This window comes from Bos indicus, chromosome 13, assembly GCF_029378745.1.
Source record: "Bos indicus isolate NIAB-ARS_2022 breed Sahiwal x Tharparkar chromosome 13, NIAB-ARS_B.indTharparkar_mat_pri_1.0, whole genome shotgun sequence".
NCBI lineage: Eukaryota > Metazoa > Chordata > Mammalia > Artiodactyla > Bovidae > Bos > Bos indicus.
In genome coordinates, this window is record NC_091772.1 from 36,871,848 (window position 1) to 36,899,059 (window position 27,212).

The following is a 27,212-nucleotide window of genomic DNA, read 5'->3' on the forward strand; positions in this document are numbered from 1 at the left end:
AAAGAGAGTTTAAAAGCAATATTAGTTTCAAAAACTTTGACCAATAATTGTTCTGAAATGTCAGGTTCCTTGGTAATATACCAAAAGGCTTATAATGAAGGCTTCTTATTTTTTTCTTTATGAGAAAGTTCAAATTACTTACATTTATAATTACACTCAAAGTTCAATAGGATGGATTAAGATTTCTGCCAAATGCTCTTAACATTTTTCTAGTTTTAGCAATAGCAATTGTTACTTGCACATTAAAAAAAAAACTTAGTAGCATAAGGCAAGTTTGTGGAAAACTTAAAATCTGTATTTTACACTTTAGTAAATTCAGGCTAAACCAACATCAGATTAATTAGAATTAAGATTAGGGTTCAAGTTTTGTGACTTGTGGCCTAAGTTTTCGGTTTTTCCCCCATATGTGGCCAGTATCCACAAACTACACACACTTTCTCAAATCTTCTGATAGTTCTTTCTAAAACTGAAAGTTTTACTTTTGAGGATTATAAAACAGTATTTCATATACTGGAGATTGGAATATAGCATAAGAAACTGAATAAAATTCATTTTAGAAAAAGGTAAAATTTAAGATGATAAATGCATCTGTACTGTGGATTAAAAGAAGGAATTTCTCTCTTGCATAGAAGATGACACTTGCAAAAATAAAATTCTGGTCTATTACACAGTATACACTCATTTGTATACTAGAGAGAGATTCTCCACACTATTTCACTTTAAAATGGACCCTCCACTGTTCTTTTTCATTTTTAAAATGGATTCCAATTATTAGGCTACAGTCTAAAGGAATTACCATGTATTAATTTTTCAATGACTTGAGACTGAGGTGTATGTTATTCCTATGACAAATTAAAAACATTTTGCAGAAAAACTTTTTGCTGTGTATATCAGATTTATAATGATCTTACGTGTAAAAATGCCTCAAAAAGTCAAAATCCTCCAAATATATTTTACATTTGAGTAAATACAGTTAAGACTAAACAATGAAATTCACTTGTCCTCTACTAGACTAAATACTACAAGAAACAGTTAGTTAAGCAGTAGAATACTGTGAAATTGCAAGCAACTGCATGCATGCCTGGTGCCTTATCCAGCACAGCTGATCAAAATATATATCAGAGGGGCGTGTTACAGCCGATTCAATTCCATTATATATGGCTGATGACCACCATCAGTCACAGAGTCCTTTGAAGAGAACCAGCCTCTTCTTCCTATGAATTATAAACTGGATCTGCTTTAGTTGTGAAACTTATTCGCTGCAAGTCAGTGGCTCAAATTTTATGGTGTATCCCTGACTTCAAGTCCCCACCGCGAGGTCTGTAGACCCACGACTGCACTGAACCCACCCTACAGAAGTCAAGTGCAGTGCCCAGGGCAAGATGTGAGAGTGCCACAACCGCAAACTGTGCGATAAATGAGAACCAAGGGCATCTCGAAACGGGAACAAATGATAGATAATATTTGTCTGCCGGATGCACACAAATTTAAACCATCGCCTCTCTCTGCTTTAGACGGTGCCTCTGCCGGGGCACAGTCGCGTATTTCGGGGGATAACATAATGGAAAATTCGGGGGTGACCAGTGCTGGAAACAATGGCTTTAGTGTACGTTTTAACCACTTCCAGCCACATTAAAAGGAAGAAGCTTGGGTGGGCCACCGCGCCAGGCTGGCCAGACACATTTAGGGGAGAAAAGAACAAATGATGTCATAACTTTCAGGCCTGGGGGAAATCTACTTTCGCTCTTAAAAAAAAAAAAAAAAAAAAAAGATGAAAGGTGTCGCTGCCGCAGTGGGGCCCACGGCGAGAACGCGCGCCGCGCCGTGGGGACCATACAGGTTACCAGAAGCCCCGAACTTCAATAGTACCTAAACCACAGCTTTCGCTCCTCTCATATTTGAGGCGATGGTGGGAAGGCAAGTTTCACCTGTAAGAGAATCTGATAGGAGTCTCTCTCTCCTTGCATTGTGTCCAGGCTCGGGGTCCTTCCGAGTTCCATCGCCTTTGCTCCACGCAGGTCCTGGCCACGCACTCGCCGCCTCTTCCACACCTGGGTCGCCGTGGGTTGCGCACCTGGGCCCGCCTTTACCCCGCCTTGCCTCCCTCTTCTCCAGCGCTGGCCCTGGAAGGTGACTCGTACCTGGCTTGGAGGCAGCCAGGACCACAGAAGCCCAAGGACACGACGAGAAAAGGGCACAAACACCTTCTGCGATCCGCTCTCACGCGTTAGAGGCACAAACCGAGCTCTAGCTAACCTCACTCCTGCTCATCGCGAGGGGGGGGGGGGGGGAAGAAGGGGGGCGCGTCGCAGGGCCCACTTCTGCCTAGCCACCCGTGGCGAAATTTCCGGCGCTCGGGCCAGCGAGGACACAGGATGCGCACCGCAGCCGCTCAGCTCCAGAGCCTGAGCCGGGAGCTACTGCATCTACTCCAATCGCTCCCCGAAAGGAGAAGGAAATCGCCCCTTTTGCTCCCTGCCTGCGATGCCGAGGGATCAGGGAGCCGGGCCCGACTGGGTAGGAATCGCGGGCCAGGGAATCCCCGGCGGCGCCGGCTGCGGCAGCTCCTCTACGGCGAGGGTTAACAGAGGTCCCTGCGGTGGCTTCCTCTCGCTGGCCCGGGAACGTGTATACCGCGCCCGCAGGATGTTCGCCGGCTGGGCTGGGCAGTCAGGAAACATGAGAAGGCCTCGCTATTCCTGTTCCCGGGCTGCGCGCGCCGGTCCGGGTAAATAAAGCCGCGACGCTGGCGGTGGCGGCGGTGAGCGCGCCGAAGCCCGCGCGGAAAACATGCGGCGGGGATGGGAGCGCGCCTAGCCTCGACGCGGGAGAGCCAGCCGCTCTGCCGCCGGCCGCGGGCCCCACCGCGACAGGTACAGCCTCGGCCGCGCCATCACCGCGCTGAGCCGCGGGAAGGGAGGCTCCCTCCCCTCTTTAGCAGCCCCTTCTCTCTGCGCCCGGCTCTTGGAGCTCCCGGCCCTTCCCCCACCTCCCTCCGAGGTCCTTCGGGGACGCGCCGGGGAGGGGGGTGGCGGGGGGAAGGGTGGCGGCCGAGGCTGGCTGGAGGGTCTGCGAGGACTCGGAAAGCCCACCTGGCTGCGCCCCTTTGCTTAAAATTGTTCGCGGGGGTTGGGCGGGACGGATCCGAAGGGAGGGCTCTCCCCAAGCCACAGTGGAGTGAATCTGGGTAAGTAGGGGAGCTCGGGATCCGAAAGGCGGCGTTGGGGACCGCGCGGGGGCCCCCGGGGAGGGTTAGGAGCTGCAGTTCACACGACCCCGGACGTCGGGGACCCAGCTCTCGGCCCTTTGCCGCGCTGGGATCTGCAGTGGGCCTTCCGTACCGGCTTGGAGCAGCGGGGAGGGTCGGCAAGGCGAACCTCGCGGCGCAATGGCCAGGGAAAACACGCCGTCGCACACAGAACAGGGCTGAGGTGGGGACAAACCGCGGGCCGGGAACGAGTGTGCTTCCCAAACAGAGCAGCCTGGACGCAAATCACTAACGCACAGATTATAAAAGATAAACAAGGCGCGTCCGGATAGGGGAACAAGGGCTGCGAGCGCGGATGTCCGCTTTCCCCGCTGCTCGCTGAGGCTGTCTGAACCCCAGACGTACCTGTGTGCGCGGGAGGGCTCGGCGCTGCCGTACAGCCAGCAGCCGGCAGAGGTCTGACTCCACCTCTCTACGAACACTGTCCGCAAGCTGAAGTTTAACCGTTGCGGTCACGACCCTAAACATCGCGCGTGGCCTCTGCTGCGGTGGCCCGAGGGCGGGGCGTGGGCGTTGGCGAGCGTGGGCACCCGGCGTGTGTGCCTGGGGGTGGCTGCCCTCGCCGGGGCGGGACGGGGTGAGGGGACGCGGATCGCGAAGCGGGGGCGGCTCGGAAGCCACGCGAGCTGTCCCCCCCCGCTCCTCCCCAGGCGCGAGACGAGGAGGTGCGGCGGCTAGGGGCGGCTGCGCGCCTTCGGGCAGCCACCCGGCTGCTCCCGGGCGGCGCGGACCGGCCCGCGAGGCTCACGCGCGGCGGGCAGAGGCTCCCGGCGGTCTCGGCCCGGGAGGTGAGCCACGGACTTTTCCCCGCAGGCTCTGTGGAGCGCGGACCGTGACGCCTTTCCCTCGCTCTTTTAACACCTTTTGCAACTTCTGCAATGGTTCCCCGAGACCCCAGAAAGGGGTGGGAGGGAAAGGACTCCGAGCTCGCGGCTCGCGCCCGCGCTGCGGAAGAGGACAGCGCTGACAACCAGCTCTCGAGGGCCGGGACTCGGGCCCCTTTGACCTGCGCGGACTCTGCGCATCCGGAGCGACTGGAGGGGTGGCAGGAGCCTCGGGGGAGGGCCGCTTAACTCCCTGAGGCCACTTAACTTTCTGTCTGTGGAATCTGCTAACTTTCCCTGCCGTCACCCCCACCCCAGGAGCTGTAGCTGGAAAAAAAAAAAAAAAAGGATGCAGAGGTTTCAGCCAAACCACCCAGGATCTAGCAAACAAGCAAATCCCTGAAATCCTGTTATGCACTGGGACTCATTAACTGGGGCTGGCGGATGCGGTCGTTCGTGTTACCCCCAATTTTTCCTTTCTTCCAACCCTTCCTGACGAGCCCGAGTGGGAGCTCTGGGAGGCTTTAGACTCCGGTTGTGATTGAAGAATCACGCACGGCCCCGCGTTGTCCTCCCCCGCTTTCCGGAGTGTGCTTCATCCAGATTAAAACCAACTCTGGAAGGCTTGTTTAGGAATCACTTTCCTTTGTCAGGCGGGTAAACTGTTTCTAGCTGACATTCCTTGCGGGCTGGGAAGCCGGGGCAGAGAGGAGCGTGGGTACCAGTCCCGGGAGTGTTCGGGGGCGGTGACCCGGGTTACCGGGGAGCGGTGTAACCAGGTAGGGGAAGGCGGGAGTCCCCGGGTTCAGGTGCCGCGGCGTCGCTCCTCCCCTGGGCTCCGCAGCCCCGCGCCAAGGCCAGCTTCGGACTCGGGACGCTCCGGAGTATGAGCACTCTCCGCGAGTAATGTGATTCATCTTTATCTCCTAGAACCTGAGCCCTGCGGAGCTCCTGGCGGCCCGATCCCAAGGCGCTGCGGCCGCGCCGCGCGCCCCTGCCTGCCCGCGCCATGAACACGATCGTCTTCAACAAGCTCAGCGGCGCGGTGCTTTTTGAGGACCGCGGGGCTCCGGAGCGGGATCGGGGCGGCCGGCCCTACGGCGGCGTCCTGGACAGTCCCCACGCTCGCCCCGAGGTGGGCATTACGGACGGCCCGCCCCTCAAGGACAACCTGGGCCTGAGACACCGGAGGACCGGGTAAGCTCACTCTCCCGGGGCCTCTGCTGCCGGCTGCTGGGAGAGGTGGGGACAGAGAGACGCGGGCGCGCTGGGGGCAACCCGGGCCTGCGGGTCAGGGGCCCAGAGTTTCCTGGGAGGACAGGTCTCCGCCACCCTGTTTCGCTCATTCTCATTTTAAGATACTAGTTGTTCTAAGTATGGGGGTGGGGTGGGGGATCGATTCGTTAGAACAGCTCAAAAGAGGCTCTCTGGAAACGGAGGACACCTGAAAGCGCCCCTGAGTGCTCCGAAGCCTGGACCTCAGGGATGGGGGTGGGGTGGGGGTGACTGTCCCTCTCCGGACCACGATGCAGTTGCGCGGCTGAGGACGAGGCAGAAAGGCCTGCTTGGGATGCACGAGCACCGGGCAGGGTCAGGCAGTCGGGGCTCCCCGGGTCAGGCCGGCCCCGTGGGCTTCCCCATCTTGTGTCATGACAGGGCCTTGCATCGGCCAAGGTGTTGGGAAGGGCGGCTCTGCGCAGGACGCCCAGGATGCGCTCGCGGCTCGGCGGAGCCCGCCGCGAGCCCGGAGGGTGGGTGCCGCGGGCCTGGGTTTCGGTTTAGCGGGCTGAGGGCTGCGGGTTGAGTGGGAGGCGCGCAAGAGCTCGCAGGCCGCCAGCTGCCCCGGTGCAGAGGCCGTCTGCGGCCCCGCCACGTCCAGGCGACTCCGGGAGCGCCCCGCGGGGTGGGGCGGGGAGGGGGGCGGCGGGCGGCCGTGCTGGCCGGTCCATCTGAGAGATTGCATCAGCTGCTTGTTCTGCAGCGTTGCCTGTTAGTGAAGTAGAGATCGGGTTTCGTCAAAATGTTACTACCAGTCCTCACGGATGGAATTGGATTTCAAAGAGTTTAAAGAGGCAAAAGCCCTGGAGGCTGCGGCGCAGGCGCGCGTGCTCGCGGAGCGGCCAGGACGCGCGGGCGGCGGCGCGGCGACCCCTCCCGGAGCCGCTGAGGAGCGCAGCGCCCAGCACCCCGGCCCGCTCTCCCTCCCTGGAATAAAGCTGTTCCTGAGGTCTTTTTACTTTAGCAGGTGGGACAGACCTGTCCATACTTTTAAGCTCTTCCTTATGTCGTGAAAAGTCCCCAACAGTGTTTTGGGTTACTTGTTTTTTCCGGTTCAGCATATTTCCTCCACAAACCCTTTCTTGGACAGTTTCTCCTTTACCCAAAGGAACCAAGGATACAGGGAAATTTTGCAGAGGAACCAGGGCAGGGGGCGGCCATCACCTTCTAGCTTTATTCCCACCGTCTAGTGGTGACCTTTGACCACAGACGACGGGAAGCCTCAGCGGCGGGCTTGAATCCCTGAAAGAACGTTCTTGGAGAGTGTACACGGCCCGCGAGGCCAGGGCCCCTGGCGGGGACAGCCCTGCTGCGCAGATCTGACCACCTAACTCTCCAGCCTCTGGCTTCAGGATCTCTCCCCCCCCGCCCCCACTCCTTTCGGTATAAAGCTGGTGGCCTTGTCCTGTGACTCCCAGGCCATCCGCGCTCTGGCACCGCCAATGCCTCCTCCATGTCCGCGCTCGCGGGGCAGGAGTCCACGCAGGCTGAGACGCGTGCAGACGCGACCCCCGGGGTCACAGAGGAGGGCGCAGCTCACGGCCCCTCCTCTCCGGCTGTCCCAGGGCCCGACAGAACGGCGGGAAGGTGCGGCACAAGCGGCAGGCCCTGCAGGACATGGCGCGGCCCCTGAAGCAGTGGTTGTACAAGCACCGCGACAACCCGTATCCCACCAAGACCGAGAAGATTCTCCTGGCGCTCGGCTCGCAGATGACGCTCGTGCAGGTAATCCGGGCCACGAGCCCCTGCCCCTCTCTTGGTGAGGCCGGGGCGCAGGCCGCCTTTCTCCTCCCCGCTGCTGGGAAAGGACGGGCCGAAATCGGCCGGTCCGGACGCTCCTCCGGCCTGTGGATGACGCGAGGCGGGCACAGGGCAGAGTTCTGATGCGGGAAGAGCCTCTGAGTTTCCTCTCATCTTATCTCAGTTTGGTCCAGGAGGGATTGTGTGGTGTTCGTTAAGGAGGGCAGTGAAAAGTCAAGGGCAGACTTACAAGAAGGTGTCCGGATTCTATACAAGTATAGATGGCTACGGATGGGACTACCCCCGCGGTGATTTTCAAACTTGTGTACGCATCAGACTCACCAGGAGGACTTGTTAAAACACGCATTGTTGCGCCCCACCCGGAGTTTGTAGTAGTCCTTGGGCGAGGACGATAATTTGCATTCTAACAAGTTCTTGGGGTGATGCTGAAGCTGCTGGCCCGACACCACACTTTGAAAACCAGACAGAAGGACACCCCACATCAGGGCCCCATGTTAAAGGTCAAGTACAGGATAACTTTCAAATTAACCATTCCTGACAGAGCTAGGAGGTGGATTGGAAAGGCAAGAAGTGGGTTTGGGATTTTCTTTTCTTTTTCTTCTTTTTTAATAAATGACACCCAGGGCATTAGCTAGAATCCACACAGTTTTGCCGCTGTTTATCTTTCTACTCAGGCTAAGAAGAGGCAGATTTCAAATGGTAGGGTTACTTGGTCAAATGTAAAGAAATGGTGTGAGTTTGTTGTCAGTCTAGTGAATTACATTGGACAAGTTTTTCCCCTCCATAATCGTATCACAAGCTTGGGTGATAGGTAGAGCACTTATCAGCATTTTGTAGATGATATAATCAAGGCAGGAAGAAGTTGTGTTCCTAGGGGTAGGGAAGGCCTGGAAATAATGTAATTCTATATCAGATGCTCTTTCTATCACACAAGTTTTCTTTCATAAATGTAGTAAAATAAACGTTTATGCACCAAACAAAGCATTTAACTGAGGAAAAAAGGAGGAGGAGGAGGTGCTAAATGAGCCAAGAAATCTCATGCATTATAGTAGTACTGCATCACTGCACGGTGAAATTTTGGTCATTCTGTGAAAGTTATAGTGAGAACCCCCAAATGAAAGGGAATATTTAACTATTAGATAACAAAGATTTCTTTCCAGAGTGTAAGATTGTCCTTTTAGGAATTACTAGAAAGTTTGACAAAGCATGAAAATTGACTTGTATTCAGCCTTATTAAAACTGTAATATGCATTTTCTGCTTATTTTCAGAGTATGATTGTAGAGAAAAACATCTGTTTTGCTTTATATTAACAGTCAATAGTATTAATAGTGATTTGCTGCAGCACTGGAGGGGAAAATTAATTTAGTGTTCTTGGCTTAATATATGTTTAACATAAAACTATGATTTTTTATTTTAACATAAACTAGTGATGTTCAAAATTAGTTTTTAAATAAATTATTCCAATCAGAAAAACTTGACTTAAGAAAACAAATGCATGTGTTCAGATTTCAGTTTAAACTGGTATGCTATTTATTTTGAAAGTACACTACTTTATAGAGCCGTATGAATATTTCACTCTGATGTCAACAGTAAAGCATTAGATTATTGATTATATAGTTCCATATTTAATACTTGCCATTCTTTCAGACAGAAAGCAAAAAATGTTTATGACATATTTAGGACATTTTTAAACATGAACTGTATTTGTCATTAGCAGAGACATTTAAATTTTTATGTGCAATAATTTTTTGAGCTGCAATAGAAAGTTATTTTTTAATACAAAATCAAATTGTTTTCTACCTGAAATGGTCATTCAAATGCAGTTAACAATTCTTTTTGTGTTAAGATCTTGGTAAAACTATTGCATTTTTCTAATTTACATGAAGTTTTTATTCATGTATGAAAACTTTTGCCATTATTTTTTCTATTACACTATGGTCTTCAGAAAATAAAATGCCATTTTTAAATGGGGCAGAGGTACTTGTTTATAATTCTAATTGATACCCATTTAATGATTTCCAAGTTTTATAGTAAATGAAGTTAATTTCTAGAACATTAAAGTGATAAATGGAAAAATTCAAAATATATAGAATGACCAAGGGACCCTTATATAGCATTCAGTTTGGATCTATTTATTCTCAGTTAGGCACAATGGAATGTCTATCAAAGAAAAAATATGTATTTATGAATATAAGGAGTTTGTATAAGTCAGACATGTATTAAACATCCAAAGCAAATTTTGACTCTGTGGAAACCAAATAAATTATGTCAATGCCTTTTACTTCTAGGGGAGAAATATCAAGCTGTGATCTGAAGCTTTTTGAGCCCTGGAAATTAGACTTCTGTTTCAGGAGTCAGGTTCTCCCATTGAATCAATTTCTCCTATTCACTTAGCCTTCTTGACAAGAGTGATCATGTTTTATCCATCTTCATCTTCCCATTTCACCCCAGTCCAGTACTTTCCATGTAGTAAACTCTTCATACATGTTTGAATAGGTTTTAATTTGGGAATACTACTGGAATCACCATGTGACTTGCCCAGACATATTTCTGAAAACTGGAGAATGTCTTGAAATCAGAGGAAGATATTCTGGTTTGAAATTTTATCTCATTGTAGGAAATACATGGAGAGCAGCAGAAAATGAATGAATTATCTTTAATGACACATGTTGGTTCTACAGAACAAGCATGCAACTGACCTTATTATTTTTGGTTTATCTAGAAATATGTCATATTTTATGTCTATAGATAAACATGGAATATTTCCTTTATTTCTGGCTTCAGACTGTATTTTTTGTTTATTATAATACTTCTTATCTCTGCTTCTCCTAATTTATATTAAGTTATCAGCATATTTATTCATTAACTACAAGAGTGTCATATTTTTGAAAATTTCTTTTATACTTAATATTTCCCTTTTGGTTGTGTGGTCAAACTCTCAAACTTTTCATAAAAAGTGCTTTTGCCTTATTTTGCTACTCTGAAGGGTATAAAACCTGGTTGGTCATCTTCATTAAGCCTAGAACCAAAAAGCTGAAACTTTAACAGAAGGAATGTTTTAGGATCACATAAGTTACTTTTTCCAATAAATAGAAGCTCTAAAGGACATTAAACAAGACTACATTTTGTTCATCCCTGGAAGATGAAGCAGAGAGAGGTATTTATGCAAACTTCATCTTTTTCTACCCACTAGACTTGGTAACTTGTCTTAATTAGTTATAACTGTTTGCATTATTAATCTGCCATCATCCTAATAAGATATAAGGATTTTTATAAAAAATTAACAGGAAGATGATTTGTGTACGTGTTTTGACTTTAACCAACCAAAACAATTCCATTGTGCTTATTTCCTATGACTGACCATTGTTCAAACATTGTAAAAATACACTCTCTACTCTCAAAATATAAACAACTTTATTGTGGAACAACAAGTATGTGATTGGGGTTTTGTGTTATTTTAGGATGTGGAGCTTACCCAGGCAATAACTGACTCTGAAGAAGTTTTTCAAAGAAGGGCAGATGGGGGCTGTACCTGGTTTCAATATTTCCTATTGGTTATGCAAGTATATTTAAAAAATATTTTTTTCTGGATTATAAGAGTGAAATGATGGGGTTTTTTCAGATAACAATACAGAATGCAATGCAAGTAGAGTTTGAGACTGTACTGAGTGATTGGACGTTAATGCTCCCTTCACTTAACTGAAGTGAAGTAAAGTGAAAGTCGCTCAGTCATGTCCGACTCTTTGCAACCCCATGGCCTGTACAGTCCATGGAATTCTCCAGGCCAGAATACTGGAGTGGGTAGCCTTTCCCTTCTCCAGGGGATCTTTCCAACCCAGCGAGAGAGAACCCAGGACTCCCACGTTGCAGGTGGATTCTTTACCAGTTGAGCCACAAGGGAAGCCCAACAATACTGGAGTGGGTAGCCCATCCCTTCTCCAGCGGATCTTCCTGACCCAGGAATGGAATCAGGGTCTCCTGCATTGCAGGGAGATTCTTTACCAACTGAGCTATCAGGGAAGCCATACACTTATAGTAGACGTTCCCAATTCCTGTCGTATAGCCATGTATCATTTGGTGAAATCTGCTATATTGCAAGATTTTGCCTCTGTGTTGACATAGCCTTTGCTTAATATTGAATGCATCTGCTGAGATATGTGTGCAGTTATCAACTGCAAGGCTTATGGCTACTGTTAAATTTTCAACAAAATCTCAAATTGGTCCTGCATTCTTCTTTTTTTATTTTGGACATTCTGGGTCTTTGTTGCTGTGCATGGGCTTTCTCTAGTTGCGGTGAGCAGGAGCTATTCTCTATTTGTGGTGCACAGGCTTCTCTTCACAGTGGTTTCTCTTGTTTGAGAGCACAGGCTCTAGCGTACTCTGGCTTCAGTAGTTGCCATGCATGGTCTTAGTTGCCTTGAGGCAAGTGGGATCTTGCTGGACCAGGGATTGAACCCATGTCCCCTGTATTGGCAGGCAGATTTCTTAACCGCTGGACCACCAGGGAAGTCCTCTTCAAACAGGAAAAGGAGTACATCAAGGCTGTATATTGTCACCCTGCTTATTTAACTTATATGCAAAGTACATCATGAGAAACGCTGGGCTGGAAGAAGCACAAGCTGGAATCAAGATTGCCAGGAGAAATATCAATAACCTCAGATATGCAGATGACACCATCCTTATGACAGAAAGTGAAGAGGAACTAAAAAGCCTCTTGATGAAAGTGAAAGAGGAGAGTGAAAAAGTTGGCTTAAAGCTCAACATTCAGAAAACTAAGGTCATGGCATCCGGTCCCATCACTTCATGGGAAATAGATGGGAAACAGTGGGAACAGTGTCAGACTTTTTTTTTCGGGGCTCCAAAATCACTGCAGATGGTAATTGCAGCCATGAAATTAAAAGACAATTACTCTTGGAAGGAAAGTTATGACCAACCTAGATAGCATATTCAAAAGCAGAGACATTACTTTGCCAACAAAGGTCCGTCTAGTCAAGGCTATGGTTTTTCCAGTGGTCATGTATGGATGTGAAGGTTGGACTGTGAAGAAGGCTGAGCACCGAAGAATTGATGCTTTTGAACTGTGGTGTTGGAGAAGACTCTTGAGAGTCCCTTGGATTGCAAGGAGATCCAACCAGTCCATTCTAAAGGAGATCAGTCCTGGGTGTTCTTTGGAAGGACTGACGCTAAAGCTGAAACTCCAATATTTTGGCCGCCTCATGCGAAGAGTTGACTCATTGGAAAAGATTGATGCAGGGAGGGATTGGGGGCAGGAGGAGAAGGGGATGACAGAGCTGGATGGCATCACCGACTTGATGGACATGAGTTTGGGTGAACTCCAGGAGTTGGTGATGGACAGGGAGGCCTGGCATGCTTCAATTTATGGGGTTGCAAAGTCAGACACGACTGAGTGACTGAACTGAGAACTAACTACATGATGTAAAAATGAGGTGTTCAGTATTTTAGTAGAGTGACTGCTGCTACTGCTGCTGCTGCTAAGTCACTTCAGTCGTGTCCAACTCTATGCCCATAGACGGCAGCCCACCAGCCTCCTCCGTCCCTGGGATTCTCAAGGCAAGAACACTGGAGTGGGTTGCCATTTCCTTCTCCAATGCATGAAAGTGAAAAGTGAAAGGGAAGTCGCTCAGTTGTATCTGACTCTTAGCGACCCCATGGACTGTAGCCCACCAGGCTTGTCCGTCCATGGGATTTTCCAGGCCAGAGTACTGGAGTGGGGTGCCATCTGAGTATAAGTTAATTCTGTGCATTCAAAGGTAGACAGATACCAGAATATCCCCGTGGGTTTACCATAATGATTGCTCTACCAATATGAATGTAAACACTTCAGTTAGAGTAGAATAAAAATGATTTAGTTTTTCTTCCAGCTTCTAGATATTTGGTTCTGTAAGCTTTCCTTATAAAATACAGTGTTTTTTAAAGCTCTGAATTTGACATTAAAATGCTGTTGCAGCACCTGTCCTTGGTAAGGAGGCTTGTTGCATGTAAAATAGAATTTCAAGAGAATTTAAATGATAACCTGAAGGAATCCATAGAAAGTTAAAGGTGGCAAATTTGAACTGGTGTTTTTACCTTCAGTGAAACAGAGGGCCTTTGCATCAATTAATTGGGAAAAACCTTGCGAAATGATACTTATGTAGATTTGTTCACCACCTATCATCTGCTGTTTGCATAACTTAACACAGGAAGATATTAAACACCCCTGACTATATACAGCCATTAAGGCTGTACTATAAATTTCTGATAATAAAACATTGGCAGAGTAAATGTGTTAGTAGATTGGGTGCCAGTTAGACTTCTGAAATCAGTTTAGAAAGAACCTGTTAGACACCAGCAAACCTTTATGGAAAATCTCCTGGTGTATGATTAATATACTCTGGTAGGAACTATGAATATGTAAAACATAAAGAAAAATGTGACTCCTATATATGAAAAGCTGGTCAATCCCACCATGACATTTAAAGGTTCCTATTTTTATATGTTAGAATTGTAAGTGTGTTGATTTTTTAAAATAAGAAGTCCACTGCATTTTAATAAAAATATGAAGAGTTTCATAAGAATTGGATTTTACACTATGTGGTACAATGTGTTGGTTGTATTAAGAGTTAAGGTCAGTTAAGATTTAAGATTAGCCTCTGAATTATATGGTGTTTAGTAGAGAAAGTAACAAAAAATTTCTGGAGTTGGATTCTTTTAAGCATAAGTGACATGGCATAGGGGAAGTTGCAGGCTGTCCTATGTGTGAGAGGAGCAGAGAAGGACATTAAGCACCCATCCGTGATTGCTGAAGAAGTGGTGGTCAAGGGCAGAAGGTAGGTTGGTACCAATCATAAAGGAGATGGATTAATACTTGTGTAGGAGAGTGTGGACAGTAAGTCGCAGATTTTAATTTTCAGAGCTGGCAAGGATGTCAGGAACCATGTAATTCTGAAAAGTTGAATGACTTATCTAAACTCACACAGCCTGTTTTTGGCAAAGTCAAAAGAGGAAACCCGGCTCTTTCTGTTACACCACAGTTGGAGGATGACAGGACATGAATGAGGATTTGAAGATGTTAAGTAATTAAATCCTAACAGTGCATCATCACTTGAATTTGATGGCGGTTGTTAAGATCCATTCACGTGGGCAGAAGGAAAGATAAGGAAGTTCAAAAAATAATGTTCTAAATGTTCCAGTTAGTACTGACGAGGACATGGACGAACATTTTGGCCATGACCTGGAGAACAGAGAGAGGTTTGAGAAAACATTGGCCAGGCATTTCATGCCTCCATTGTGCAGGTTCCCCCGTGTGTCACGTTCAGTCTCTTCACTTCCTTCTGTGTGTGTAGGGGACAAAGGTTATTCATTCCTAGCACTTAACACCGTGGCATACAGGACCTTCTCAGTGTGTATTTGTTGAACGAATAGCCCCAGAAGTTTTCTGTTTGTAGAGGTTGGAGGAGATGGAGAATTTGAAGTCGGGCTAAAACCATAGTAATAATAGCACAGTTTGGCAGGAAGAGTGGTCGGTGGAGTCTAAGGCTTCTGAAATGCCATGGTGAGGTATTACACCACTGCTCATAAATTTGAGGACAATCATCATTGCTTAAGATACAAAGACAGGTTAACATTGAACATATGTATATTATATATGAATTGAATATATATATTATGTATGATATGGTTTGTGTGTATACACACTGGGATAGACTACCCTATTTTACCCATGGGGGGAAAAAGAAAAATGAGTTAAATAGATTTTTTTTAAGTAGGATTCACCACAGGTTCATTCAATAATTAAGGCTTGAGTAATGTGCAAAAAAAAAAAGAGTGTATTTATAGACTAAATGTTAAAAAAAAAGAAATTCCAGAGCAAGTATCACCACACAAACCATTAATATACTGTGGGATCATGTTATAGAAAAAATTGACAGAAAGACATAATCTTCTTCCCACATTTCATCCTTTTAAAGGCAAATATTGGCCTTTCAGGTTTTTAATATCTGTATATTTGGATAAGAACATGATATTTAAAAAGAAATGTCAAGTGTCATTTTAGCCTCTAGAAATTATGTCCAGCTCTTTGTAAAATTGTGTCCAGCTCTTTGCAACCCCATGGACTGTTGTCTGCCAGGCTCCTCTATCCAAGGGATTTTCCAGGCAAGAATACTGGAGTGGGTAACCATTCCCTTCTCAGGGGATCTTTCCGACCCCGGGATCGAACCCAGGTCTCCTGCATTGCAGGCAGATTCTTTACCATCTGAGCCACCAGGGAAGCCCTCCAGAAATCCAGCAGCACCTTAAACAAAAACAATGGGACTAACTGTGTTTTGCAGTATTCATTTCTTTGTCATCACCTATTTAGAAGCACTTAATTTTTAGCTTAAAGCTGGGTGTCATTTGGCTTTTTCTCTCTCTACTTGTCTGATTGCTCTATCTCTGCTTTGCCAGTTGCTACCTCCTTAATTGCTAGAGGTTTCCAGGGTTTGTTCCTTGACTCTCTTTTCATTCTACCTACTGTCACAACCTCAGCTCTCACTTCTGTGCATTTGACCCAGATCTGATCTTCCTTGCCCTTGAATCTCAGATGGCCTTTTTATTTTCTCACTGGCACATTTCACCTGTATGCTCTTCTGGTACCTCAAACTAAATGTTCCCAGACCAAACCCATCATTTCACCCTCAAACAATTCTTTCTTCCTCAGAATGGCACTGTCTTCTCTTCTTACATAAGTTTGATAACTCAAGGGCATCTCTAATTCTTCCCTCTTATTTACCTCCCATCATGTCTCTGTAATTTGATTTCTATTGTTCCAAGTCTGTACTGGAAACACACTTCCCCCCCATTATCCCTGACATATTCCTTCAAAGTCTAGCTTCATGAACTCTTGAGTCACATGAAAGTAACCCCTCCTTCTGTTTCATTGCTGTAACATTTTATTTTAATGCATCTTAAGCCCTTTATCACTTTCTTTCCTATATTAGAATTATTTTTTTGAATTATAGTTGATTTACAATGTATTAATTACTGCTGTACACCAAAGTGATTCCGTTACAGACATATATATGTGTTCTATTTATATATTATAGATTATATGTATTCCGTTATAGACATAAACATATATATTCCTTGATCCTGTTTTTATTTCATTGGTTCACTTGTGTCATTTTCTGGGTTCCACATATAAGTGATATCATATGGTATTTGTCTTTCTTTTTCTGACTTTCTTCACTTAGTTTGATTATCTCTGGGTCCATCCATGTGGTTGCAAATGGCATTTTTTCTTTTTTATGGCTGAGTAATATTCCATTGTGTATATGTACCATATCTTCCTTATCCATTTCTCTGTTGATGGACATTTAAGTTGCTTCCATGTCTTGGCAATGGTGAATAGATTTTAGAGTTATCTGTGTATTCTCCTACCTCTCTTACTAGCCTCAAAATTTTAGGGCAAAGTCCTTTAATATTTTTTTATTCCTAGGATATAGCTAGTGCTCAGTCTGTACAGTAAGGGCTTAGCACATTTGTTGAATGAATGAATGAACAGATATGAATTCCAGTACTGTTATGTCTGAGAATATGTAATAATCAGAGATTATGAGAGAGGCTTAGGTCCTTTCTGGGAAAGTAACTGTATGATGGATAATTTTTTATGTTGTGTTAACTGAGAAATAAAACCTTTTTAGGTGTCAAATTGGTTTGCTAATGCAAGACGTCGGCTTAAGAATACTGTTCGACAGCCAGATTTAAGCTGGGCCTTAAGAATAAAGTTATACAACAAGTATGTTCAAGGGAATGCTGAGCGGCTCAGTGTGAGCAGTGATGACTCCTGTTCTGAAGGTTTGTTAATATTTTTATCTTGCTTTCTTTACTCTGCCTCTGTAAGGAGTCATTCACCACAATTCCTATTTCTAAGGTTGATCCCACAAAACATAATGCTGTCATAATGGTTCTTTTTTATTGCACAGGATAACTTGACTTTTATAATACTATAAATGACCAACCAGATTACGGCTGTTTCCTCTTGTTCATAGATTTATCATGTGTCAGAATAATATTTTCTGTGAAGTTTATTAACATTAAAATACCAAAGGGAGAAATTACTTAGATTCCTGCTTTTCTTTGCCTAAAAATTAATCTTAAATATCAAAGATAACTTTACACACTTTAAATATTCTTCTTATATGTATATTTTAAATCATTAAATATAACAATTGGGTGTCTGGGGAAAAGTACATGTAAGAACTACCTAGTGGTATTTTCCTTCTTAGATGGAGAAAACCCTCCACGAAACCACATGAATGACGGAGGCTATAATAATCCAGTTCACCATCCCGTAATTAAAAGTGAGAGCTCAGTCATAAAGGCTGGAGTACGGCCAGAGTCACGAGCCAGTGAGGACTACGTATCGCCCCCCAAATACAAGAGCAGCTTGTTGAATCGTTACCTTAACGACTCTTTGAGACACGTCATGGTCACAAATGCGGCCATGATGGGAAAGACAAGGCAAAGAAACCATTCGGGATCTTTTAGTTCCAATGAGTTTGAGGAGGAGTTGGTATCTCCCTCGTCATCAGAAACGGAAGGCAACTTTGTCTACCGCACAGGTAAGTCTGTGCTTTTCGTGATAACCTTGTTTAAACAGAATGAAGGCTGCAGCAGAGGGCCTTCTTTCTACAGATGTCAAGACAGAATTTTTATAGCCTGCGCATCAGATTTGCACATGTGGCCCATAATTCGATTTGAAACCTTTCATTTTGTTCTTCATTAGCAGATACGCTTGTTAGCAGATGATGGTCTACAGGGAAGTTTTCATCCTCAATGAAGATCTTCAATCTTAGCAATAAACCTACTTAGAGGAGATAAATGTTGGCTTTAAGAATAAATTATAATGGAGGAATGTCCCAGATCATAATTAGCCATGCAAATATTTTATATTCTATCTTTTCTCTTAAATTCTTTGATTGCTTATATTGATGGAAAATGAATATAAACTAGCATGGGTGGCGAGATGTTTGTGAAGGAAAAGTGGCTTAAATTGCTTTGGAAATCTTACTTTTATTTCTGAAAAGCACAAGTAGGGCTGATAAATAGCTTTGAAATCTTTACTTTTAGTTCAGAAAAAATGAATCAATTTCTACCTGTCCTCAGCTTTCAGATGGAGTGGCAAGCTTGGTAAAATTTTCTGTCTTGACTTCAATTCCCCCAAAGCTTTGCATGTAAAGAGTGTTTGAGCAAGTTTGCTTCAGGACAAAGGATTGTGTGTGTCCTACATCTGGTACGGGTAGAGTCCATGTCCTGAAAATGCCAGGCAGTGAGATTTAGAAATGTTACCCTGTGAATTAACTTCAGGAAGCATGGAGTTCAGCCGTATTATGTCACAGATAAGAAAGCCCAGACAAAGAACAGACTGCTAGTGACTCTTCTATAGATCAGCAGTGCAGCTGAGCCTGCACCAGAGGTCCGAGGAATGTAATTACTGCTAGACTGCTGTTACTGTTATTATTACACATGTTGTCACCAGTCACTAATTGAATATTTTTGATATACTAGGTTCTATGCTAAATACTATGCATGTACTACTACCCTTAGTCATTATAATATCAAGAACCTTGATATATAAACAATAGAGCTTTATAAAGACATTTAAAGTTGGTCTGCTGAATATATCCTTAAGGTTATTTAGTCATCTGATTTTCAAGTGTCTACAAATATGTACAAGATACACTATGAGGATTCAGAAGATGTCGCAATACATTTTTAACGACTTAATCTCATTTTCTGTTTGTATTTCCAATTCTGACGATTAAAACATCTCCAGACACTCAGAAATACATAGGCTTGTAAGTAATAATTGTGTCTAGAAAGAAGTAAAATATACAATAAAAGATAATTTAGCCAAAAACAAAAAAGTTCAAACTATCTGTTAATACCTAACTGATGTGGCCAGACCAGAACTTGTAATTCAGAATGTTTATTTTCAGAAAAAGGAAAAAAAAAAATCATGTCATTCAAGTACAGATAATTGAAAAAGGAATAAACAGAAAACAAAAAATGGTAAAATAAAGACTGAAAAACAGGTAAATAAATCAAGAGTTGGCTCTTCGAAGTCAGTAGTAAAAGAAATAAGCAAAAATTAACTCAAATTAAAGTTGGAAGTGAGAAAGAGGATATAGCAATCAACATATTTTTGATTAAAATAATATTTTTAAAAATTATTATAAAGTACTATACACAATCGCTTGACAGTATAGGTGTATGCAAATGTATGGATGAATTGAATTGCTATTATCCACACAAATTGTTATTTCATAGTAAGAAAACTTTTAAATGACTGCTAATGCAGGAAAAATTATGGTTTTTAGTAAACTCAGTTCCCAAATGCTTGATAAAGCCATTGGATTTCTTTTTCAAACTTTAAAGAAATAATTAATTCCTATGCTTTGTATATGTTTCTGGAACATATAAAAACATGGGAAGTATCTCAATTTTTAAAAATGTAAATGTTTTCCTAACCTCAAACCAGATGAAGACAGCATAAAGTCAAAATTTTTATTTGTGGTACTGCTACTGACTATGAAACAATGTGGGAAATATTGATAATCATCTACTGTTAAGTGGAAAATTTTTAATTGAGGATGCCCTGAATATGACAAGTGTGTATGGACAAGACAAGAAAGATAAAAACAATAAAAATTACAGTTGAATGAGGTGGGGTAATTGAGATCTGTTCTTTAAAAATTTTTTTTCTTTTTCTCATAAATTTATGTTGCCCAGTAAAAATAAGGTCATGTGCCTGTGAAATTTCCCCAGCGTGTGTGGGTCTTCTGAAAATGCAAGCTCTTTTCAAAAGTGACAAAATTTAAAATCAGAGAGGGACTAACATCCTGTACAGGCGATGCTTTTCAAAGTGAAATAGCCTGGCCATTTATTTTTATTAAAGCATTCCAGATGCACTTGGTTCGGGTTATGGACTATTCATTTGCCAAATTCTATTTTTAAATAAAAACCTATCTTTTAGTTATGCAAGCAATGAGATCACAGCCTAGACACGTAAGCTTCTGGTTTCTCTTGCATGTGTATAAGCTTTAAAAGAACAGAATAAAATTGTAGAGTTTGTGGATGGAAAATGAAGCAAGAGCTGTTGGTCTAAGACTGGTATACTAAATTTCATACCAAAACACCAAATGACTGTCTTCTGTGAAAACTGACAATGTTGCTGCAGTTGTCGCTGGGTTAGCAGTCTTGCATGAGTAGTAGAACAGGGAATTTCAATAAATACTTTCTGAGAAACTGCTTTGGTTTTCCCTGGCACACAGGCTTGTTCCGAATTTCTTCAGTTCTTTCTGATTATATCTTTTTTCCTCACCTTAACAGCAAATTTCTAAGACTGCTAAGAGATTGATCACCTTTAAATACAATTTATTGGTTTATCTGTGCTTAGAAATTGTATCCATTTCTTCCACCCATTTTTGTAAGACAGCTGCAATCTCATGATGCATTTCATTAAGTATAAGGAGGCAAAAAGCCAAGTGAAAGAAAGAGTTGGTTTTTGGAAGGGTAATCACTGAATTTCATTTCCCTTGTTAAATTCTAGGAGGGAGAAGTCTGGGAGATCATAAAGCAGTAATCCTAATTGAAGATATTACTAGACACCATCCAAGTAGATACAAACATTTAAGTTTTATGTAGATATTAAATATTTCTCTGTAATCTGCAATCTACCACATCATGTAGAAAGAAAAGATATTTTTTCAAGGGCATAGCAGGCTATCAATAAGTATTCTGACGGGTTCCCTGGTAGCTCTGCTGGTAAAGAACCCGCCTGCCAATGCAGAAGACAAAAGACATGCGGGTTAGATCCCTGGGTTGGAAACGTCCCCTGGAGAAAAAAGTGGCAACCCACTCCAGTATTCTTGCCTGGAAAATTCCATGGACAGAGGAACCTGGTGGGCAGTACAGTTCATGGGGCCGCAAAGAGTCAGACATGACTGAGCGCTCTCTCTCTCTCTCTCTCACACACACACACACATATACATGTATTCTGATAGCAGCAATCATAACATAGAATTGACCAGAATTATTAAGGTTATTCCTTCTAAATAGAATTAAGTAATATGCAAGAAAATCTAGTCAGTCAGTCTCATCTGTTCAATGAAATCATCTAAATTAAAATTACAGTCCTCTTCATCATGTTAGGTTAAGTGTTAGTCACTGCTGCTGCTGCGTCGCTTCAGTCGTGTCTGACTCTCTGCGACCCCAGAGACGGCAGCCCACCAGGCATCCCCTTCCCTGGGTTGCCATTTCCTCCTCCAGTGCATGAAAGTGAAAAGTGAAAGTGAAGTCGCTCAGTCGTGTCCGACTCCTAGCGACCCCATGGACTGCAGTTTACCAGGCTCTTCCTCCATGGGATTTGCCAGGCAAGAGTACTAGAGTGGGTTGCCATTGCCTTCTCCGGTTAGCCACTCAGTCGTGTCCAATTCTTTGTAACCCCATGGACTGTAACCAGGCTCCTCTGTCCATGGAATTCTCCAGGCAAGGATACTGGAGCGGGTTGCCATTCCAATGGTAATTTTCAGATATTGGGTGGAGTAACTTCCCATTGCAAACTGTCCTCCAGGTCTCTAGTCCTTAAATGGGTCTGCTCTCAGAGACATCAGGATAAGGGCTGTAGCTTCATGCCCACCTCCATTCCTCTTGACTCAGTAGTTGAGTTTCTCAAAATGGAACCATCTATGAACATCTGTAGCATCTTCCAGAGGGCGTCCTCCATAGAGCCTTTCCTAACTTGGATTCGAGTTTAATTTACCCTCCAAACCAAGCCTGTTAAATCTCCTTCTTCAGTGAAGAAGAGAGGAGTCACTTCTAAGAAGTATGCTTGATGAGGGGAAGGACAGGCACTTCTTGAAATAAAATGTGTGAACCTCCCTGCTCTGTTGCTGGCATGCAGACAGGTTCCTATCCTGCTATTCCTTTTCGCAGTTCACAAGTGATCAGCTTATAAATGGCTAGTACATGCTAATGATTACTCTCTGAGCCCCAGTACCTCCCCAGTATGTAATTCATAAATTTACTCTGCTCCCTAAAGCCTGAATGTTTCCACTTCATCTTACTAAACTGCCTGAAATCCCTCTTAATTATACACATCTGGTATAGCAAAAACATACTGGTGGAGAGAACTCTTTTCTGTATTAGTGTGAATTAACCAGATTAGCTTTCCCTCCACTTGATGAAGGTGAATATCCCTGAAGCAATGGAGATTTTGATGGAAAGAAGAAATAAATCATTTATTCCGTAAACCAGAGTCTTTGGGAGGAAATGTCCATTTGAATGGCCTGCAAAATGAGGGAACTAGGGATTTTGGTTACTGGGGAAAGACAAACGAAGCAGCAGAAAGTAAATCTGTGAGGACACAAGGCTAAATGCCATTTCCAAATTTTGTTCTTGGCTAACGATGACCCCAGTAGGTGGGGAGTGGGGGTGGTGGTGGAGATGTTATTTTTTCACTCTCTTCCTGCATACTCGTGTACTTTAGAAATTAAGCTGGTATTTTCCATAGTAAAACATAGGGATGCTCATGAGTTGACTAAACCATTGGATTAACCTGGGATTTAACTGTAATCTATATAGCATCGTTTCTTTGGAGAAATGGCAGTCTCCGTTCTCAACCACTGACTTCACAGTGCACTTCTGAGACACGTAGGAGGTATCCTTCAGGCATTCACATCACTTATCAAAAACACTCCAGGCTCTCCAGAGTCCTGGGTTTTATGCTGGGCTGCTTGTCGAAAAAATCATAGCTTAAATGAAGCAGAGGGAAAGATTTAAAGAACTGCCTGCCAGATCTTTTTGAACACTGAATGACGACGCTTGATTTGTTTCATCAATTTCAGGTGTTTGGGGGGTAGCTTAAAAAAAGCCTCATGGGAGCTGAGAGAAGGCTTTACTCTTAAGGATGGTGTGGGTTTCTGTGTCCTTGCTATTTTCTCTGGAATTTTGTTGACCAGTAAATCGACTTTGGATACTTTCATCTTCTTTTATTTCCCTTTTTATGCTTGTCACTTCCTTGTTTTTAGTGAAAGATTAAGCTCAGCCCTGTTGGATGATTCCAGACATTCTTTTCCTGGCATGCAAATGACTGTTGATGTGCTCCAGCAGAGAATAATAAAACCCTCTGTCACCAGCCCAGTTAGTGACATTTAAAGGATACTTGAAAGGTTATCCAAATTTTTTTTTCTGTCTTGTGTCTTTTACTACAATAATACCTCACCTATCAGATACCATCTGGAAATGAGGTTTTCCACCGAAGTGAAATTTCCAGATAGAAATTTCAGGACTGATTTTTAAAAAGATAGAATTTTCTGTTCCTCTGGACATACAGGATGAGACACAGCCTGTGGGTTGTGTCTCAGCATCCCCACGTCTTCCCTAAACTCCTCCTCCTGTTGCTTTTTATATGCTTCCACACTAAACTTGCTCCTGACACCTTTGAACAGTGTCTTTCTGATAACCTTTTTATAAAGGGGTCTTTCCTAATTACTTATTCCAGAGCAGTAACCTTTGAAATGAGGCTTACAGAAATTCTGACCTTTGGTGAGGCTTGGGATAGAATTATAAAAATTTAAGCATGATATTATGAACACTGTAGATGTTTAAATATTTATCAGTGATGACAATGGCAAAACACATTCACTTGGATTATTTCTGAAGTAGCACATTAGCTTGACTTTTGAAAGTAAATTTTCTTCTTGCAAAATTTAAATGAAGCTGCTTAAAAGCCCTTAAATATTAAAGGGCTAAGAGATTCGTGGCAGACAAAAATAGAAAAAGAGAACAAGCTTTGGCATAAGCAGTTTGGCATAAGCTCCTTCAGGGGTTAGTTTTTCATTCACTTTTCTTTGTTTGTTATTTGGTATTGTCGACTAAAAAAATACATAGTCACAACCTGAATGTAGTGTTGTTTTATTTGCTGGGAATGTTTAGGACTCGAGCCCATTTCAGTAGCTCTGAGAAAACTGCTCCAAGGAGGCAGGAGGGACGACAGACTACATACACGTTTTCAACAAAGGGAACAGGCCATCTGAACATCAAAAATCAGGCATAAAGTTACGGAGCTTACTATGTATGCGAAGATGCAAGCCTCTGGGCTCACTGAATTCATTGCTTTCATATATGCACCTCATGTATCTGGATCAGTCCTGTTTCCTTCTTCACCATACTTCTTGCATTTCCCCAGCCCCTCAGCAATCACTGTGGTGCCTGGCAGCATCCGCTGGATCGCAGTTTTGGGAGGCCTCATTCACATTTGAAGGCCAGAAATTACTGATGTCTGTGACATTTCTCATTTATTGATATGGCAGGAGATATTTTCATTTCACAGTATCATGTGAGAGCTGGAAAAAGTCTATATGCAGATGTTAAGACTTAGCAACCCCATTCAACAGCCTGGTTTACAAACAAATTGAAAATGCATAGCAGCTTCATTGAGAAAATGTACACCTTTTTTAGGGCTGTGTTGGAGCTGTCTATTTTTTTGTCCTTTTATACGGTCGCAAAGAGTCGGACACGACTGAGCGACTGATCTGATCTGATCTGATATCGTTTTCTCCAAGTGGAGCCTTAGAATGATGGCAACATTGTTTTCAAATTTGTATGACTGTAGAGAGACGGCTTCCTGGAGTGCAGCTGTATGGTCTCTCTCCTTTTGTGCTGATACTCACCGATTTGTGTGTATTAAAAGCCCTCGAATGCCCTGAAATAGTATTTTATTCCTTTTTATTGTCCCCCTAGCACTTAATACAGTGTGTCTCACATATTTGCTCCGGAACTCTTTTCTTAAGTGAATGAGTTAGTGTTTTCATGATTTCATCTGTCTGCCTCTTCAATCACCAAAGACATTGTAACGTACGTATGTACATGTTGATCTGTGTCTGTGAACATGACAAGGGAAAGAAAATGGTCCCAAATATGTTTAAATGGATTTTAAAAATAGGCAAACGCAGAGAAAGTTAAAGCTCGTGGAAAAAACTAAACAGAATGAAGCTTAGAACTACGAGATGTTTAAGAGAGTTGAAACAAAAACTTAGAAAGTATAAAATGAAACCAATTTTCAAGTTAAAAGAGTGACTTTCAGGAAAATGTAAGGATGATAAGTGGAAAAGTTTAGCAGTTTAAAAAAATCCACTGAAGAATAAAAAAGTGTAGCAGACAGGCAAATAGAAAAGGAACTTTTATGGATTTGACTTCATTAAGTAATGGTATCTATTGTTTACTTATCTAGGTCGTCACATTGTGGGTGAGATTTAAGAAACACAGTGCAGATTTAGATCCAGTGATTTAAACTCTTCTGTCCCATTCACTGTCAGGGTTGACATGACTTCTTTGGCTTTTTAAGAATGACTGTTTTTAATCCTAAGGTGAAATTGGAGAAAGTCTATGTAGAAATTTTACATTTTCTCTGTCCTCCACATGTAAGACTATAGATCTCATACATTTTTACCTATTTTCCTGTTAAAAACAAGTTCATCAGCGTTACCTTTTGATTCTGTGGGGGTATCCCCTGTATTTTGGCAGGACTGTCTCCTGGCATTCCGTCTATGGTAATTGATTTTCTGACACTCTGTGCATTTCAGACTTGCAGTGGTCAGTCACACCTGGTGTCGTTTCATAGAAGTGCTGGTTCATGTCACTGCATTTAATACTGTGTCAGTGTTTCCATTAAGAGACTCTTTTCATTCCCTAGGGCTTCTAAATAAGTCATAAAAACTCAAGCCAAACTCAAAGCTGGCATAAAAGGACCTTTTTCCCCCTTCTTCTGTGTATAAGGAATATAAGTGCCTAACTCCTGCTAATTCTAAATTTAGTCAGGTTTGTAAACTCTTTACACACTGACAAGACCAAATAAGATCTGTTGACACCTCTCCAGCCTGGGACTGAGAAGGATGTCAAAAAGTTTTTACTGTCTGTGAAAATAACAAGACATTCTGTTTAATGAACATGGAAGTGGTTTCTTTTTTTTTTTTCTTTCTTTCTTTTTTGGTGAGTCACAGTTAGTTTTTCCCTTCTGCCTCCCGACTTTGTTTCTAAAATTAAACAGGTATTTTTCTATGTCAAAATTTGTCTTGTTGATGTAACAGAATTTTCACTCAGAATAAATACGTGTTTTCTTCTAGCCCAGAATTTGGGTACTTTTAAATTTTGTTCTTGTTTTCTATTAGACATTATATTATCTATAATTGTGGTTTTTGAGGAAGAAAAGTAATAATAATTTTGTTCACTTTGTTCAGTTTTTTTCACATTTGAATTGTTCATGGTTTTCAGTTTAAATGAAGGATGGCATGTTTAAATGGCAGCTGTGTAATGAACCTTTCTTTTCTTCGTTACCCAATTTGTCTTATTTTCATCTTACTAAAGAGGAAAATGGTCAAGGATTTTTATAAATTCAGCAGTGAACCTTAAAGGGTCTTCCAGTTCAATCCCTTAATTTGCAGATTAGGACATCGCTTTGGGTTCTACGCTGAGCACTGAGATGGCTGAGGTTTTGTATGCAGGTGGTCGCGTTGCTTGGAAATGTGATCCTGATGATTGGTACCGTACGTCTATGGCTTTTGGCTATTTCAATTAATTGAATTTTATTTTTAAAATCATGTCTTTAGTGTTGAACTTTTCAGAATTTAGGATAGATGGTTGTGCATTTTTAAAAAACTCATCTTTTTTAATAGCTTAGGTCTCTTATTGCTACCTTCCTTTCCCTGATTCTTTTTTTGTTTTTTTAATTTATTTATTTACTTTTGGCTGTATTGGGTCTTTGTTGCTGTGAGGGCTTTCTTGAGTTGTGGCAAGAGGGGGCTGTTCTTCGTCGAGGTGCACAGGCTTTTCTTTGCAGTGGGTTTTTTTCTGGAGCACAGGCTCTAGGCACACGGGCTTCAATCAGAAACTTGTCTGTTTTAATGGCTGCAGTGGAAAGGTCTTCACACGTGTTGGTAGATAGTAGACTGTAATAGACATCTGGTACCTAGGGTTTATGCTGTGTTGCTCCGAGAAGAGAAATGGTTTGTAGAAGATCTCTAGTGGTCCCCGCTGTGGG

At 43.2% G+C, this 27,212-nt stretch overlaps 2 protein-coding genes and 1 long non-coding RNA gene across 9 annotated transcripts in view; 1 reads left to right on the top strand and 2 right to left on the bottom strand.

Moving 5' to 3' along the window:
* Window positions 1–3,937, bottom strand: part of LOC139186481 (uncharacterized) — an 84,515-nt gene extending 80,578 nt beyond the window's left edge. The window contains exon 1 of the long non-coding RNA XR_011570049.1: window positions 3,614–3,937. This is a non-coding gene — a long non-coding RNA (uncharacterized lncRNA). The remainder of the gene's footprint in view (window positions 1–3,613) is intronic.
* The window catches only part of MKX (mohawk homeobox), a 71,466-nt gene continuing 46,643 nt past the window's right edge, over window positions 2,390–27,212 (top strand). The window contains exons 1-6 of one of the 7 annotated variants that reach the window (XM_019973193.2): window positions 2,687–2,873; window positions 5,023–5,289; window positions 6,936–7,095; window positions 16,813–16,966; window positions 17,398–17,733; window positions 17,898–19,836. In XM_019973193.2, coding sequence (XP_019828752.1) covers window positions 5,102–5,289; window positions 6,936–7,095; window positions 16,813–16,966; window positions 17,398–17,733; window positions 17,898–17,920 — 861 coding nt within the window. In that variant the 5' untranslated portion in view covers window positions 2,687–2,873; window positions 5,023–5,101 and the 3' untranslated portion in view covers window positions 17,921–19,836. The other 6 variants (XM_019973191.2, XM_019973192.2, XM_019973188.2 and 3 more) reach the window with 6 other exon arrangements.
* Window positions 4,013–5,103, bottom strand: LOC139186641 (uncharacterized). The gene is made up of 3 exons (XM_070801931.1): window positions 4,853–5,103; window positions 4,525–4,685; window positions 4,013–4,419 (listed from the first exon to the last, which is right to left on the bottom strand). The coding sequence occupies exons 1-3, from the start codon at window positions 5,101–5,103 to the stop codon at window positions 4,013–4,015; spliced, it is 819 nt and encodes a 272-aa protein (XP_070658032.1).